The 17,223-nt window shown below is 44.5% G+C and overlaps 1 protein-coding gene and 1 long non-coding RNA gene across 3 annotated transcripts; one reads left to right on the plus strand and one right to left on the minus strand.

Moving 5' to 3' along the window:
- The first annotated feature begins 1 nt into the window (after position 1).
- Positions 2–9,309, plus strand: LOC135328156 (uncharacterized). The gene is made up of 5 exons (XR_010388893.1): positions 2–133; positions 485–632; positions 2,382–2,506; positions 6,681–6,809; positions 9,174–9,309. It is a non-coding gene; the product is annotated as an uncharacterized LOC135328156 (long non-coding RNA).
- LOC135328155 (alcohol dehydrogenase 1-like) lies at positions 28–16,748 on the minus strand. 2 transcript variants are annotated; one of them, XM_064510513.1, is made up of 9 exons: positions 16,592–16,743; positions 13,320–13,421; positions 12,405–12,543; positions 10,446–10,533; positions 10,119–10,338; positions 9,182–9,442; positions 8,514–8,649; positions 5,951–6,089; positions 28–164 (listed from the first exon to the last, which is right to left on the minus strand). In XM_064510513.1, exons 1-9 carry the CDS (start codon positions 16,607–16,609, stop codon positions 161–163), a joined length of 1,107 nt encoding a protein of 368 aa, XP_064366583.1. In that variant the 5' UTR covers positions 16,610–16,743; the 3' UTR covers positions 28–160. The 2 variants fall into 2 exon arrangements, with proteins under 2 accessions (XP_064366583.1, XP_064366582.1); XM_064510512.1 differs by lacking the exon at positions 28–164 and adding an exon at positions 3,217–4,152 and having other exon boundaries at positions 16,592–16,748.
- Between the last annotated feature and the right edge of the window lie 475 nt (positions 16,749–17,223).

Here is a 17,223-nt window from a genome sequence, read left to right on the forward strand (position 1 = left end):
GCCCGGTGCCCCCGATACGCGCGCTCAGCAGCACTCAGAGACATTTTTCTCCTTCACCTGCTGCAGGGACAGGTGGAAAGGGGAGATTCCTGGCACCGCTTGGGTTTCCTTGGAGTCCACCCATTGCCAAAAGGTAATGTTTGACCTGGCAGTGCCTCAGTTATCTGCAAAAGGATTAAAAAAATAAAATTAAAAAAAAATTAAAGTGAGTGAAAAATGTCCTATGGTGAATAGACATGCAGGACATTTTGAAAGGCAGAAGAAAAATAATCTGTGGTGTTGCTGTTTTTTTTGTTTTTTTTAACCTTAATGCCTAGCTACGATAGTGTGCTATAGCAGCCCCCCAGCCAAAAGGAGCAAGTGTGTCAGGAAAAAAGGTGGGGGGGGGGAGAGGCTTTTTGCAAGGACACTTTTGTTTAACTTGGGTGTAACATCACAACCTGTTTTGTGAGGGGACTCACACCCCGATGCTCCCTTCCCACAGATATGTTTCCATTGAGGCATCCAGCAAGCTGATCCATAGGAATTTGGAAGAATGGGACCCGGCTAAGATGAGTGCCTGCTGCCCGCCCTTTGGCTCACCCTAAGGTTTGGGAGCTGCTGCTGCGCTGTTGGAGACGTCAGCCCCGGGGGTGCGTATTTAGGGGACTCCCTGGTGAGCGTCGCGTGGGCCTTTGCCGTGGTGTGCATCAGCCGTGTCTCCTGGGCTGGGGGAGCAGGCCAGCAGCAGCACGCCCAGCTCAGGCGTCCCTGGTGCAGCAGGGCAGCGCTGCTGAGCCCTGCAGCCAGCTCAGCTCCTGCCGGGGCCCGGCTGGCCCTGAGGGGTGGCAGCGGCTTCAGCCACCAGGAAGCATTGCTGGAAGCCTGTAGCCCATCGTGTACATGGCGATGGCCCGCCCTTGGTCCCAAAAGCAGCTGTGCGCCTGCGTGGTGCATTTAAATACATATTTCAGGGGCGTATGGTATGCCGAGTGCTTCCCCGCAGCTAACTGCTGCGCGCTGCCGTGAGGTTGGCCTCTTCTGCCGGTGGTAAACAGCCCAACTGCTTGTTTACAAATTACTGACTCCCCATGTCTGACAGCTGCTCCCAACTGCGTGGCTGTGTTTATCTGAACTTGATTGATAAGGTATTCAACCTTTTCTCTAGAGTTACAGAGGCTAAAGGCTACATTACACATTTAGGAGAAGACAAGCTCCTCAGGGCACATGCAGTAGCCTAAGAGAATCATTAACAGCTTTAGTCTTGTCAAACCAACACACGGCAATGGTTGGCATTAAGTTGTTGTAATAGTTGCTGCTCGATATGCTGTGATTGCAGCATAGGAGTAGGCACCCTCCTGCTGACACTAAGCAATACCTTTTCCAGCTTAGAGTCTGGCAGCAGCAACTGGCATGGATGTAGCTGTTTGCTGACAAGTCCAAATAATTTGTATTTGTCTCCCAAAATGCCATGGTGTGAGCTGGGAGCAAGTTGAAGGCCATGTGGAGGCGGCGAGCTGGGGAGCTGCAGTCCAGCTGTCCGGGTGCCCTGGAGGGGAGTGGGTGTCCCCTGGGGCGCCCGGCCCTTCGCAGGAAAGCTCCCCAGTGCCGGCTCAGCCAGGGCCGCTGCTCGTGGCCCCCCCCCATCCAGCCACCTGCAGTGCGTCGGTCAGCGGTTGGGAAAGGGTCTCTGGGGACAAATGCTGGCCGGAGCGTTACAGCCACACGGACCAGCCCCCTGACTCCCACGGGGCTCCTCATCTGAGTTTGGGTAGGGCTCTGCAGGGAGACCTGTGGCTGCAATATGAGCTCTTCGTGGTTCCCGAGAGACAGAGGTGCCCCCCCCCCCCCAACGTATGTGAGCACAAAACTAGCTTGCTGCCTTATAAAATGTCCCCAGTAAGAAAGATTTCAGTTGCCCGTCCTGGACCCTGGCAAGTACCTCCTAAAGATACCAACAACAGGCATTTACCGGGCATGGCTTGCATGATCCTGAAAAGGACAGCAACAAGGTGGCGTGTTGGGATTTATTCCTTAGCTCAAGTTTTTTCTCTTTCTTCCACTCTGAAGGCTACTGATATATTTGCTGTCTTTGATGCAACGTGGAATGCCTCAGAAACCCCTCTGACTCTTGGACACGGGGGGATGCTTTGCCTCCCGGTACGTTCCCTTCCCACCACTGCAAGCTAGGTTTAAACAGTCTTATGTGGCATCTGTTTAACTCGTGTTCCTTAGCTTAGCTGGTATAGTAAACCAGTTTTGCCTCTACAAGAAAATGTTTGGAAACAATACTCTGAGCGCTGAGACATTACTAGGTTCTTATTTCTATTACATCCATGTTACTACAGTTGAGATGAATTAAGAAGAATTAAAACCCTATCCCTCTGTTCTGAACGTTTCAGTGATCCAGTGCACACTGTCGGCTCTCACACAAACTGCCTGGAAAGAGACGGGACCTCTTCAACAGTACTGCGCCTAAGAAGTGTTATCTTACAGGCCAGAAGAATCTTCAGACCCAAGTGCACAGGTAACCCCACAGAAACAAACGTGAAGTTTGATTCTTAACTGCTCGGTAAGCTGAGTTTATTATACACACACGTGTTTAAGGAACTTGTTCTGTTAAAGTCCAGTCTCTTGTGAAACTCATCCTCAAATCATTAACCTAACTAACTGGACTATTCAAGGACTCTTTCTGCTGGGACAAACACCTGAGTCACCATTAGCATGCAGACACCTTAGTTCATGCGGGCCTCTACCCCAATACCATGCAGCTGGGTGCATACAAGCGTTGGTAGTACTGTAAATGGCTGTTTAAATGAAAAGTAAGGCACTGTTGAGCGCCAACATCGCCAAGATGGACATAGCCTCTAAAACTTCCTGTCACCAAGTTGCAAACGCAGAAAGCTGTAAGATTCTTTATGTTTGATTTCTTGCAGACTGTTACCAAAGTCAACTGTTCCCGTTTGCTTTGCATTCACACTTAAGGCTAAGACCCCTCCCCTTTGTTTCATGGAACAAATGATGACGTATAGCTGTGTTTATTCACATTGCTTCCCAAGCTCCAGGCATGCCTCCATAAACTGGCCAAAGATCTAAAACCACATTGATAAAACAACTAAAACACCCTCAAAAGTGGTACAAGCTTAAAAGAAAAACCCACAGCTCTTTTATATAAAATGCTTAGAAGTGTTAATTATATAAAATATCCGGTTGCGAGGCATCCTTCAATACCTAAGGTTGTGATTTACTTAAGTATCATTTATTGAAATTATTAGTTCAAACACATGGTCATCTGGATCAGAGCACACACCAAACTTTTCTCCTGTGCTGCTACAGAGGAGAGACTGGGAGATGGATAGGGCAATCCAGAAAAAAAGGGACTACAACGCTGATAGCCTTTCACAGAGTAATCTTCATGTTTTTTTCCAAATTAATCCCCTTAAGCTTGCAAGAGGTTAAAAAAAAAATCAGCAAAACCATGTGCATTGTCTTTTCTACAAAGGGCTTGCACATCTACAGCAGAACAGTTTGGCACACTTCTGGCTTAAGGAAAAAGAATTAACTGTCTCCTTGATACGATACACTGTGGTATCTAACACAGTGCAAGATTGTGTCACCCATACTTTTTATTTTTAATCTCTGCATTAATTTCTGTACCTCTCAGGTAGTGGGTTAAGCTGGGACATAGTTCTGACTTGAGAGTTTTCCTGAGCAGTACGGTAGCGTTTATCTCCCGTATGTGTGAGCTACGTGCATAGGTCTGCTAAACCTGCAGTGTTATTAAGACCCAAAGAAAGAGTTTCTTTCTTGTTATTAAAAGATTGCATATTAAAAGCCATTTTAAAAAATCCAAGCCTTTCATAACACCTGTGACAGCATCAAGTACTATAATATCAGCATTGGCTGTTAAAAGAAAATTGCAGAAGAATACTGATTATTTGAAGCAAGAATTGGGGAAAGGATGTGGGAGGAAAAAGATTTGTTTCCTTTATAAATGCTGTGCCTTGAAGTCTGGGGTTTGAGCTTGATCCTTTTATTGAAGGGTGGCGGCGGCAGAGCTTTCAGAAATGCCTTGTTTTGCATTGCATAGTGCTGTGCACTGCTGTTGTGCTGCTCTTAAGCCATCTGCTGCTTAGCATTTGGGAATCCTAAAACACCAGGACGCTGCGAATACTGCAATGTAAAATAACAAGTTAGTGATTGTAGAAACCCCCCTGTGCCAGCATCAGCGAGACGCTGCTGTTTTCTCTGAAAACCTAGGATATTACTGCCAGCCACGGTACTCTCGCATAAACTTGGTATCAAATGGGGTGGGGAAGAAGGAGAGGAGCAGACCTGAAAGCTGCCAGGAGCATAGATCTTTCCCTTAGGAGGGGTTAGTTTATCTAAACACCTTCAAAACAGAGTATAAATGCTGCTACAGCTAGCTAGAAAAGTACATCTGGAGTGTGAGCACTCCCATTCATTTTGAGGAATGGTTTTTCTTTGGCTGATCAGAAAGAGCATGCAAGAGAATAATCATCACACAGCACTACCGCGGGTTATTTGTCAAGTGAGACTAGAGGATATGTTGATTTCTGGCATGAATGATTGATGAAGAGGGCAGGAAACTTACTCTTCCTGAGGTAGACCTTGGCTTTCAAGCCCTGACCTGTTACAGTGCAGTGGGCCTGTCTAAGGTATGGGGACAGTGTGCATAGAGCCGACGCAGTCAGATAAGGCAATAGTTTACGTTCTTGCAAGGGTTTACAGGTTAGTCTGAACTTGCTAAGGACTTGGGCTAAATAAATACTGGTACAGCGTGCTATGATCCTTACATGCTCTATACTATATAAAATGCTATGAAGCAGAATTGCTCAATATGGCACCAACATGCCTCTGTCTTCAGGATGACTGTCAGTGTTTTAGCAAAGCTGGTCGTAGTTCTGTCCTCATCACTTTCTCCTGTTATACTGGAGTCTAAAACTAGCATTTAGAAAATGTCTAAAACAAGGACAGTCAGACAATGAAGTGAGTGCTGCATAGTTAGAACCTGAGCGCAAACCTCAAAAAAACCAGGAGGGGCTAAATTCACCTCCTTTGTTACATGCTTTTTATATTTAGAGCAAGTGACTCCTAAAAAAATGCTAGCAACTGACAATGGAAAGGGAACATGAATGCCTTCTCCAGACTATGTAATTTATGAAGAGCTAAAAACTTCAAAAAGGATAGTCCCGCCATATATCAAAATATACAAATTATCTCCCCCTTCTCCCAAGGAAAATTTTCTATTGTTGCCATAGTGAATTTTGCCAGGTGTCAATGGCAGACAGTATTACTGATTTCAGCTTCCTGTGACAATACAGTGTGAGCTCAACTCGCAATATTTGAGGAATGCATGAGAGCTAAATTGTCACTTTTCAAATACTAGGTGAAACTTCATTTCTCTTTTGAAAAGCCCTGAAGTTCAAGCTAAGCTACCTGGTGACTTTCGGACTAATTGCACTGGGACTCCGTTCCGTAACTCACTACAGGAATGGCGAGTTGCTCTTACAGTAAACACGGGCTATTTCTGTGTTCCTGCTCCTCATCCTCAGACGTTTCTTGGGATGTGATGTACATCTCATACATCATCCATCACACATGTAAACATTCTCAGGCTCCCCTGGTCCCTTGCTCTTTTCCTGTGGGCACAGACCTGCTGATTTGGGTGGGCTTTTTTCCCCTCTGCCACCCAGAGTCTTTGCTCAGACTAGAAAGAAAACAGAATCTGAAAACTCTGGAAGGATAGGCAGGGCCCCCTGTGTTTCAAAAGCTAAAGCCTGGCTGTCTGTCGCTACAGCTGCGGCTCATGGAGCACGCGCTACACTGGGTCACATTAAAGGGCACAGTGGATTGCTTTCCCTATGCACTGCCATGAAGCCATGCTCTGTGCTACTATGCAGCCCTTTGAGTTATTTACATAGAACCTTTAAAATTAAACAATGTTTACCTCTTCCCTGTCCTCAGCAGTTCAAATCCCTCATTGATTTTAAGGAAAGGAAGGGTGTGGGTTATTAATGGATCCAGAACAAATTTTTTCTCCATGAAGTCAGCAACCAGTTTAGGGACTGCATCTTTACTTTTCCAGCCTAAAAAAACATCCAGACAATGGATAATAAAAATATTAAATGCTTGTGAAAACAGGTAATAGGGCAGATGAAATTCATAGGTGAACTTTCTTTAGCAGAACAGCATGATGAGATGTTGCAGCACATCTTTACCTTTGTGATACAAAGTACCAACAGGTAACATGGTACAAAGCGCAGCTATTCTACAGTGGAGTCTAGCGCCTGTGATGAACCCAGCAGTGCTTTAAAAGAACAAGTCCAGTTTTCTAGAACTTGAGTCTTTAAAGAATCCAATCCTTTTCCCATGTCAAATGCTGTTTCAGCATGCATTGTTGAAGGTACTGATCCCTTGTCCCCCAAGACAAACATCATACAAAAGCCAGAGCGCTGACATCTGTGGTGGGAACTGGAAACTTGATTCCCTGGACAAATAAATGGGAGTCTGTTTTCTTGCAAGCAGTACTGGATCGAGCTGTCTCAATAGCAGGAGCCTCTTCCAGAAGAACCCGATGTGCCTTTTGCTATTTTACTTAGTACCTATTGACTGTATGAGAGGAGGTGGTTGGGGAAGGGCTAATCTGATGTTTGAAATAAGCTTCCCCTTGCCTTCAGCTGCAGGTCCCCAAGGACTTGCTGTGGGGGGGGCTCTGCTGGGACAGGACGCAAACGAGAGAGCCAGGGTGGACGGAGGAGAGGGAGCCGCGAGGGGCTGAGCCGGGGCCTGAACTAAACTGCACCCAGGTGGGTCTGACCCCCAGTGTCCTCCAGGGTCCTGACTGTCCTTCTTGCCCTCTCTCTTTCATTTGATCTTCTTCTCCCCCTTTTTCTCCCCTTCTCCTTCCCCCTTTCTCCTTCTTACTGTCTCCCTTTCTGCTCTCTCCAGCTTCTTGCTCTCTCCCTTTCTCCCACTCCCTCTCACTTCCTTTTCCCCCCAACTCCCTCCCTTCCCCTTCCTTTCTCTCACTTTCTCCCCCCTCCTTCTCATGCTTATCTCTTTCTCTCTCTTCTTCTCCTTCTCCCTCTCTTCCTTTCTTCTCCTTCTCTACCTTTTTGTCTGCTCCCACTATCTGCCTTTCTGTTATTTTCTATTTCCCTTTTTTCCTTCTCCCTCTTTAGTTCTCCTTGCCTTCCTCTCTACCTTCCTCCCATGATTTCTCTCCCCCGTCTCTCTCCCCGTCTCTCTCCCTTTCTCCATCTCTCCTTCTCTCTCCCCACTTTTCTCTCACACTCTTCCCCTCACTGTTCCTCTTTTTCTTCTCTCCCTCTCCTCCCTCTCTCTCTCTCTCTCCTTGTCTCTTTTTCTGTCGATTTATCGTCTCCCTCTTTGCCTCTTTCTCTCCCTCCCTTTCTCACTCTCCCCCTCCCACCTTTCTTGCTCTCTCCTCATTGCTGTCCCTCCTTTCTCTTCTCTCCTTCTCCCCCTTTTTCTATCTTTCCCTGTCTCTGCCTCTCCCCCCATTTTCTCTCTCCCTCTCTCTTCTCCCTTTCTCACCCCCTCTCTACCTCTCTCCCACTCTGCTTCTTTCAATCCCTTCTCCCCCTCTTTCTCCCCTTCTCTTTTCTTCCTCCCTTCTTTCCCCATCTCTTTTCCCCTTTCCTCTTTTCCCCCCTTTCCCCCTCTTCCCCTTTCCTTTCCCCCTTCCCTTCTCCCCCTTTTCCCCTCTTTCCCACCCTCACTTTTCCACCCCCTTTTCCTCCTCTCTTTCCACCCCTCTTCCCCCCTTTCCCCTCCCTTTCCCCTTCTTTTTACCGCCCTTTTCCCCACTCTCTTCTCCCCTTTGCCCTCTCTTTTTCTCTCCCCTCTCTGCCTCCCCCACCCTCCTCTCTCTTCTTTATCATCTTCCTTTCCTCCCCCACTCTTACTCTCACTTTGTCACTTGTTCAGTCACACATTCACTCATCTTTCACTTTTTTGCTCGTACTCTTGCTCACGCTCTCTCACTTGCTCATGCTCTTTCGTTCACTTTTGCTTGCTCACTCACTTGCTTGTGGTTGCTTTCTCTTGCTCCCTCTTTCATACTCTTTCTCACTCTTGCTTTCCCTCTCCCTCATGCCTTTCTGCTTTTTCCCTTTCTTGCTGTTCCGCTCATTTGCGCTCTCTGGCTCATGCTGTTCCACTCTTTTGCTCACACACTTTGTCTTACTCACACTCTTTTACTCACTATGCCTCTTCCTTGCTTACTTGTGGTTTCTCTCACTTGCTCATGCACTTTTTCTCACTTGCACTGTTGCTCGCTTTCCCCCTCTCTCTCTCCATTAACCACTTCTAGCTGTTAATCACAGTTTTCATAACAAATTCCTTCTGTGCTCCCTTGTCAGCGTAGTAACTATCAATATTCCTCCAATAGGGCAGCTTAAGCAATCAGTTTAGGTGTATCCCATTTGATTCAAAATGATTTACAAGTTTTCCAAGCAAGCTAAATAGCGTCTTCCCAATGTTCTTACCTCCAAAGACAGACCCTTTCCAGGTGCGGCCACTGAAGAGGAGCATGGGGTCAAAACTGATCTTTTCTGCTGCGGGGGGCACTCCCACAATCACGCTGACTCCATAGTTGTAGTGAACAGAAGCCAAGGCCGCAGCCTGAATGTAAAACAGACAGGGCGACCCTGGGGTTATGCAAGATCTGCTGTTGGGGTGCAACACTGAAATCCTCTTCCTCCTCCTCCCCTCACGACTCTGCTGGCAACGTCTTTTGCAACTGCAGCCATATCAAACAATTTCTGCAGCTCACACCATCCTATCTGCTGTCACAGGTTAGACATGTCACAAAGCCCATAGCTTTGTTCAGTTCCCCTGTTTTGTCCTATTTGTTAGTGATTAGCCGCTGTTGGGGAGGAGCCACCGGGTTAGATGAATGTTTGTCTCCCCTGCTCTGGCCCTTCTTCTGTCAGAATACTTAGGGGCTCCATGCAAGATCCCTTTCCTAAGGCTTTTGAATGCGCTTCTGTCTCTAGAGGTCAGTGGCAAATGGCTGCACTTCATGGCTGGAAATTCTGGTCAGCGCTTTGCCTGTGGGAGGCCTCTCAGCTCATCACCCTCAGTGCTGAGCAGGTTAGAGAAGGGACAGCTACTGGGCTAATTCCTCTTTCGACTGTATCTTTCAGTTGCATACCATGGTTTCAGTGTGACCTATGACTTCGAAGGAGTAGTCCACGCCGAGGCCAGTCATCTCCATCAACACTTCATGAATGGGCTTCGTGAAGTCTTTAGGGTTGACGCAGTCGGTGGCTCCCAGCTCTTTGGCCTTGGCAAACTTGTCCTTGTTGATGTCAACGGCGATGATGCGGGAAGCTCCAGCCGCCTTGCAGCCCATGACAACAGAGAGGCCAACTCCTCCGAGGCCAAAGACTGCACAGGTAGAGCCCCGTTCCACCTATAATAATCATAGGAACATGGCATCCTGTTATGTTCCAGGTGAAGTACAGTGCATTTGTTATTATCCACACATTTTCACTTAACACAGTTCTTGTAACTTGGAGTTTACCTGTGGAGAAGGAATTTGCACATGCACGTCTGTTGAAGTCCTACATGTGACTAGGATAAGTTGTCACTAAAATACATTTCTGAGATTAGGCTTTCATCACAGGTCTCAGCTTCAGGTTTAGAGCCAGATTTTTTATGATGCCCTATATTCCACTGCTGTTAAAAATCAGGCTGTAGTCTCACTCCCTTGGAGACAGAGCCAGCTGTAAAAGTCACATGCATGTATTGCTCCAGATTATGAGCCGTCCATACAGCAGTCTTCCAGGTATTCCTAACCTTAAGTTACAGTAAAATAAAGTAAAATAAAGCAACCTTTTCGTAACAGTAGAGTTGTGAGAGGAAATGTTACCGATGGTAATAGTAAGTAAGGGTTTTGGGGATTTTGAATTGTAGACTTCAAAGCACCTTATAGACAGAGAAGCTGAGGCAAAGAGCTACCATCTTCTGTCTACCATGAAGTCAGCAAATGGAGTCTGTGCTCCAGTTCCCATGCTGATGACCCGTTCGCAGGCCTCAATCCTTAGCAGACCCCAGAAGGCACCAGAAACAGCCACTGCAGCACCTACCTTGGCGGTCTGCACTGCAGCCCCGTACCCAGTTGAAAATCCACAGCCAACCAGGCAAACTTTTTCCAGAGGAGCAGCAGCAGCAATTTTGGCCACCGCAGTTTCATGCACTACTGTGTATTCAGTGAAGGTACTTGTACCAACAAAATGGTGAACTGCTTTTCCTTTACAGGTAAACCTTGTGGTGCCATCAGGCATGAATCCAGAAGCTGAACTGATACTGTTCAAAAGATAACCAGAAATAATGGCAAATGAGATCTGTTAAGCATGGACAGTTTTTGCATAAATACAATCAAACAAGGGTCATAGGTAAGCCAGGAAACTCACTCATTTTTACAGCATAGATTACCCTTGGTGCTTAGGCAAGTGCTGCACTCCCCACACTGTGGAACAAAGAGTGGGATAACCTTGTCTCCTAGAAATAAAACAGTGATGACAAGGGGATTTAAAAAGGTGAACAAGAAGCATGCAGGTAAAAACATGACACAAGTATATTTAAGCCATAGAAAAATATGCACCATGAGTGCAGTGCTGGACTTGGAAGATGAAACTTCTGCATGTGTCTTAGAAGACAGCATTAGTGCAGGGTTATGATGGCTAATTTCAATATGCAAAAGACCTAGTGTCCTTCATAAAACCGAGTCTGAGCTACGTGATAAAAGCTAGTTAGCTACTGCCATTCGCCAGGTACTCAGTCAACAGTGCATCACATCTTCTGCTTCTCCAAAGGAAAATAATAGCACCCTGGTGAAGAAACTGAAATAAAAGCTGAGATCCACTGGGGCATGAGGTTGGAGCACTGAGCTAACACGGCTGTGAACTGTGCATAAGAAAAGGGGAAATTAAACATTAATTTGCCAGCCTACAAGTTAAGACAAGATCTCGAATTTTCTAGCACAATGATATGATTAACAAAATAGCACATACATTCTCAGTGCAACATTATCTGCTGCGCATTTTCCACCAGAACAGTGTACGGTAAATCCCTCATTTAATACAGACCATCTTGTGATTTGGCAGTTCTAAAATGTGGCTCACCTTTGACACGTTCAAAGCCAAAGGAAATCTTCAATTTCCACTGAAAAGTGGAAAAACACCTTAGAGAACATGAGAATGCCCTTCCACCCCCAGTTAATTTAGAAGAACTGGGACATGGGCTTAGTAATCATTCTGCTGCAGAAACTTTGCAGGTTTCAGGGCTTTTTATAGAACACAGAGGTGTAAATTAAGCATCAGAGAAATATTCTGTGTACAAGTTCAGAGATACTGTCTCAGCTCACATGGAAACATATGGTTGCTAGAACGGGACAATCAAGTAATTTATCAAATTCTTGGAAACAGACTGACTTAAGAGAAAAAGTGGTTTGAGCTATCACTGAAATTGGAAATATATGTATTTGCTTGGAGTTAGAACAAAGCAGAGATCTCTAAGAAAACATCTTATCATACGTATCAACCTGCTTTGGAGAGGCTTCCTACTTTGTTGCCAGTATGAAGAAAGAGACTGAAAGTACAGAGGTAATAAAAGTAAACTACTCAGGTATGCTAACAGACTCCCTGGATGAAATCAAGCATTTCTATATAGATTTGATTCATTGCATGTTTTATCTTTATCACTTAGCTCTAGTTAGAATTTCTTAGGTCCCATAAAAGTGAGCAGAACCTGTTGCATCTTGCAGTGTTCAGAGGAAAACGAGCACCTTTCACAGAGTTCTGTACCTCCCAACTGTGGGTCAAAGAGGGAGCGGTGAGAGGGGCAGCCCACGCTGATGAGCACCTCGGAGCGACCCAGCCCATGGCGAGAGCCCGCCGCGGGAAACCCCGACTCACCTGCGCTGGTGCCGCGCACAAGCAAAGCCAGCAGCAGAGGGTGCGTTCCAGGTATGCCCCGATATGTTTAAAGTGACATACTTAGATGCCTAAGCTCTGGTCTACTAAAGTCCATGGATTATTCAAATGTTAAGACACCAGAAGCAGGTGCTTTGAGATGCTGTCTAATCCACTGCTTTGTCCTAAAGTAAATTAATCTAGACCTGTATCATTCTTGAGAGAGATTAGTTGTATAAACTGTGTTTAAAGAACTTGCAGCTAACATCATAAATCAAGATCAGAAACATAGTAAAAGAAACGTGAACAGTACATGGTGTCATTTAAGATATCCTTGAAATGGCTAAAAGTTGGAACATTTTTCCTCTGCAAAACAGGTATTCACACATGTCATGGTCTTTGATTTAAACAAGAGCCTGAAAGCTAAGCATAGGATCTGTGTTCAGTACTATTTCATACCTGGTTTCACAGAAGTTACTCCTTCCCCAACACTCTCCACAACACCAGCTGCTTCATGCCCAATGATTATGGGAAAAGGCATAATCAGCGCACCACTTACAACATGGTCATCGCTGCGACAAATCCCTGTGGCCAAAATCTGTTTAAAAAAAAAAAAAAGAGGCAAGAATATTTCAGCATTTAACTACGTCATATGCAGAAGTCACTTGCTTCCCTCAGAAATCACATATATGAACGATAAACCTAAGGGCCAAACACTTGTGATCGTGTGATTCGTGACTGTCATGGTTTATATTAGTCTGTAATCCACAAAGCAAGACTCCTCTGTGGATGTTTACTATGCACTGCCAAACAGTAGCAGAAGCAATGTCCTAGCAATGTAATCATTTGTGAAGAACAGAATAAAATCAATTATCCCTAATATATGTAAGGAATATATATAAAAAAAATTATTATATATACACAAAGATCTAGGCTACACATGACTACTCCACATCACATTTTTACCTTTTTTTGCATGTACCATAGCAATGTTTCTTTTGAAACATTCAGATAGGGCTTTACCACTTTTATCCTGACAAACACAAATGTCAACCCCATGGGAAGCTTCTCCTCACTTGTGTAAGAACTGAAACCTCTCTAACAAGAAAAAGGTTGCTGACTTCTGTGGAGAGGGAAAGTTCTTAGAAATGTAACAAATGCTTCATACACAGATAAAAAACCGAAATACTTAGCTGTGTTGAATTCTAGCCTAGCACAGAGTCAAACAACTAAGTAAAAGAGAAGTTCTTGCCCCACTCTATAGAGGATTAAAATTTTTGCCTTTTACTATAATTTTACAGAGCCTGTTAATAGCACTCAAATAATTGTGATTAGCAGCAAAATAGTGTGCAATTCATAACTATTTTTTTATACCTTTATGCGAACTTCATGTGCTTTTGGTGGGTCAACTTCCACTTCCTCAATGGAAAATGGTTTCTTTGGTTCCCACAGAACTGCTGCTTTACATTTAATAACCTGTGAAAACACCAAAGGGAAAGAGAATGGCACTTGCGCTGGGCACGTCACCACACTGAGCCACATTCTTACATTTCTGCATATGAAACTCCTGCTTGTATCTTAGGGAGAGGGAAAACTACAAAAAAAAAAAAAAAGTCACTGTGCGTGTAAGTCCACCTGTTGAAAAGCTATTTATAATACATTTTTTTTCCTAAAAATGTCTCTAACTTGGTCATATTACCGTCATACAAAGCTTTCACCAACCTAAGTAATAATCTCCCAGGATAACGGGATACCTAATCCATCCTCATTGCTGCTTCAGTCCTGAGTTCTCCATTAGCTAATACTGTTTGGGTAGGTAAGTCGTTCTGTGTTTCTCACTTCCTTGGAGGATTATTTTTACCTTGGATTACCGTTTTTGTCCGCTTGTCTGCCTGTATTTGTACCTTCTTGGAGAGATCACTCTAAATCATGCCATTTATCATGTCATGAAATGACTTTAATCTTCCTAAAATTGCCTTATTATTCAAGTCTGCATTGAGAGCTGGCAAAACAAAAGCTAAAAATGGCATTAAGAGCCTAATACAGGCTTATCACCATTTTCTTAAGAAAAGAAAGCTCAGACATGAGGTGATGGCTGAGAGGACGTCTACATAAAATGATGTGCTACCACACAGAGGTAATCACGGCTAGCAGAAGTAACACAGGCACTTCAGTGCAGTGCTGTCCGTGCCAACGTACCTTGCTTCTCAGAAGGGATATTTAACCTGGGGGGTCACTCCCAGGACCTGAGGCAGCTTTTCTTGTCCGTTAGGCCTGACCAGCCCTTCCTAGCCCAGAAATTCTCCCCAACTTGTTCTCGCCCCACAGGCTTCTTTGGTAAGTCCCGGTGCCAACAGGCCTCCTCACTCACTGGGCACCAAGGTCTCCTCTGCTCATCTCTCGGTGGGAGGAAAATGCCCTCAGAAAGGAGCAGGGTGGTGCCCACTCCCCGCACCGGCTCCCAAGCGGCAGGGAGCCCACGTCTGTGCCCTGCAAGCTGGCGCCTAGCGGAGTTAATGGAATTGGTGCATCTCTGTCCCCACGTTCATTCCTTGGCAGCCTCCGTCCATCCCAGAGCTCTAAACAACTCCAGATCGGGCAATAAGATTTTCCATGTCACCCTTATGGGGAACAGTCACTCCCTTAAATCCAACTGACCGCAGACAGTCAGAAAGCATTATCTTGACAGTGAAATGGAGAAAAATCAAGTCCTCAACGCATGAAGTTTAGCACATGCATAAGTATCCTGCATGACTGAGACATGCAGCGTAACACCGGCATGTCACAGAGTTCTGGGAGAAAAAGTACTATTTTTTTCATATCAAAGATTTGTGGGAAGAAACAGAAATAATGTCTAATTAATGACAAATTATCAACTGGTGGCAAAGAAAATGACTAATAGGAAATAACAGCATATGAAATAAAATAGTACACTTTCAGCAGCCAGACTTAAAGTGGGAATGAACACAGTTCTTTTAAACAGATAGACTAAAGAAAGGTCTGCAATAAATTTAACTTTTTATATGTCAAATGCAAGTATAATCAGTAAAAATTTACAAGTGAAGACAAAGGTCACATTTTAAAGGATCACATTTTCTACAGAACTTACTTAAATATAAATGCTTGCACATCTATATCCCAAGTAGTGCCATAATGATTTCACAACTGCAAGTGCAAAGCATGTGCAATGTTTATGAGAAGAAAGGTAGCCAAGAACTGCAAATCGCTCAGATCAAATAAATCCCTCATACAATTAAACATACTTTAGCTATGTTTTCTGTACTGTTCTGCTGATGGATTCCCTGTGAACTTTTACTGGTAACAGCAGGATCCCACAGAGGCACCAGCAGCACACTTTCACCCACTGCATCTATTATTGCAAGCACCAGCTGTAGTCCCAGCCATTTTCTTCTACTCATATTTTCTACTAGCCTTACAAGTAAGTTACTGCTGCAGGGTGAGGGTAAACTGCAGAAACATGTCCTTTCACAGAATGTAAGGATAAGCTGCCTGGTACCTCCCATATTATCTCCAAGATAAACACAGTGAATACAAGATGTTTTAGTTTCACAACGCTTAATTTACCATGCTCAGTCCAAGGTTGGGGTAGAGGACTGAACTTAATGAATTTACCTACATATAAATTAAAAAGAATTTTGCACTTGCAGTAACTGTGAGTTTAAAAATGTATTGTTTTATTTTGTTTTTCGTGTTGTTTTGGTTGGTTTTAGAACAGTGAAGACAGCTGGCAGTATTCGCAGGCACTTCTGGTACACTCTTAGGGAGCATTCTAGCAATGGTGCCACCCTTTAGTTGTTTTCCATGTCGGGGTTCCTGTCCATTCACCTGTACTACATGTCTTGGGGTGCATTTTAGCATCTCTTAGTGCAAGATGCTACAAGTGCTGACATCAGCAGTGGTATTAACCTCGACATCTCCTGTCAGTTTTTAGCAAAGATGCAAATTTGCATTTCAGTCCCATTTCAGTGTTGCACTGCATGTGATACTTAGTATGTTTTGGTCTTCATTAACTTAATCTATGAACTCATTATATGCATATTAAGACTTACTGACTGTCTTAACATCTGCATAATTATACTCTCATATTTAACACAATATTAACAGTATATCTTCTTTAAAAAACAAACTGAGATGAAATATAAAGAAGTGAAGAATACTCTAAACCATGTGGGATCTCAGAATGAAAAGTGATACAGCTGATAAACACATTTACTTATGTGCACACTTACTATATGATATCCTATATTAAACTGGCCAATCAGAAGTCAAAAATAATTTGCTAACCCTAGGGGGGTATTTTTATTTTGGTGCCATTAACTTATGTTGTCTCAGTTATTTTTTTTCCAATCAATTTTTTTGAAAAAAATTCTTGGAATAACACAGTGTTGTGCTCTCTTTGCGCAATTTCCTTCAGGAGTGTTAACTGCCATTTTCTAGGAGACTACAGTGGCCTGCAAGGAAAGGCAGCTCTTTTCTATCAGCTTTCTCATAAACTACCATCTAGACTGTATGCCACCAGTAGTTATGGTGTCCCTGCAAAAAAAAAAAAAAAAAAAAAAAAAAAAAGCATTTAAAATGCATTACTCATCCGCAACAAGGAAACTTTTCTAAAATAAACTGCTTACTTTGCCTGCTGTGCTCATGTTGACTGGCAACTCTGTTTCGAATCTTGCTATCGCTGGTTTCTTGCACTGGGAGTTCAGTCAGCTCCAAAGCAGTCAGGTTGCCAATACCGCAAGTCCTGTCCAACACTGGACACTGCTCCTGCCGCCTGCTCCTAGAAATACACTGCTCAGACCTCCTAGCCAAGCCTCCTAGCCTGAGCCCCACCCCTTAAACACCCCAAGCACTAGAAAGAAAACAAACCACTCCTCTGCTGAAATGTGGCTCTTGACAGTACTTCTGTTGTGATTCCTTTGCATCTCACCCCCGTGCTTTCCATGTCCCCTCCGTGATGGTCTCAGCACCACAGGAAGGATGCAAAAGCTCCGGCTCAGAGCTGTCCCCTCTTTGCACCTCCACAGGAGGCTGCCCTCCAGGCTTACTACTCTTAAGTGGCATTGTAAGAGCAAGGAGAGAAAGAGCTGTTTGAGAACTCACAGTGGCAGGGACACACCAGTGAGAACAGGCAGTGTCATAAAACATGGCATTTTTCTTGCTCTCAGCTGCATCACTCTTGCCCCTCAGCTTTTCTGAATTAGTCTGGAGCCACTCCAAGAGCCCATCTGATAAACTAAAGCAGGCTATTGCACAAGCT

The sequence above is a fragment of the Dromaius novaehollandiae genome, chromosome 4, assembly GCF_036370855.1.
Source record: "Dromaius novaehollandiae isolate bDroNov1 chromosome 4, bDroNov1.hap1, whole genome shotgun sequence".
Lineage (NCBI taxonomy): Eukaryota > Metazoa > Chordata > Aves > Casuariiformes > Dromaiidae > Dromaius > Dromaius novaehollandiae.

Bases quoted from the DNA above. Each gene is read 5' to 3' on its own strand.
- LOC135328155 (XM_064510512.1), bottom strand. The intron at 9,443-10,118 runs GTAGGTGCTGCA...TGATTATTATAG, and splicing joins CTGCAGTGCAGACCGCCAAG to GTGGAACGGGGCTCTACCTG. The intron at 4,153-5,950 runs GTAAACATTGTT...TTTACATTGCAG, and splicing joins CTGCTGAGGACAGGGAAGAG to TATTCGCAGCGTCCTGGTGT.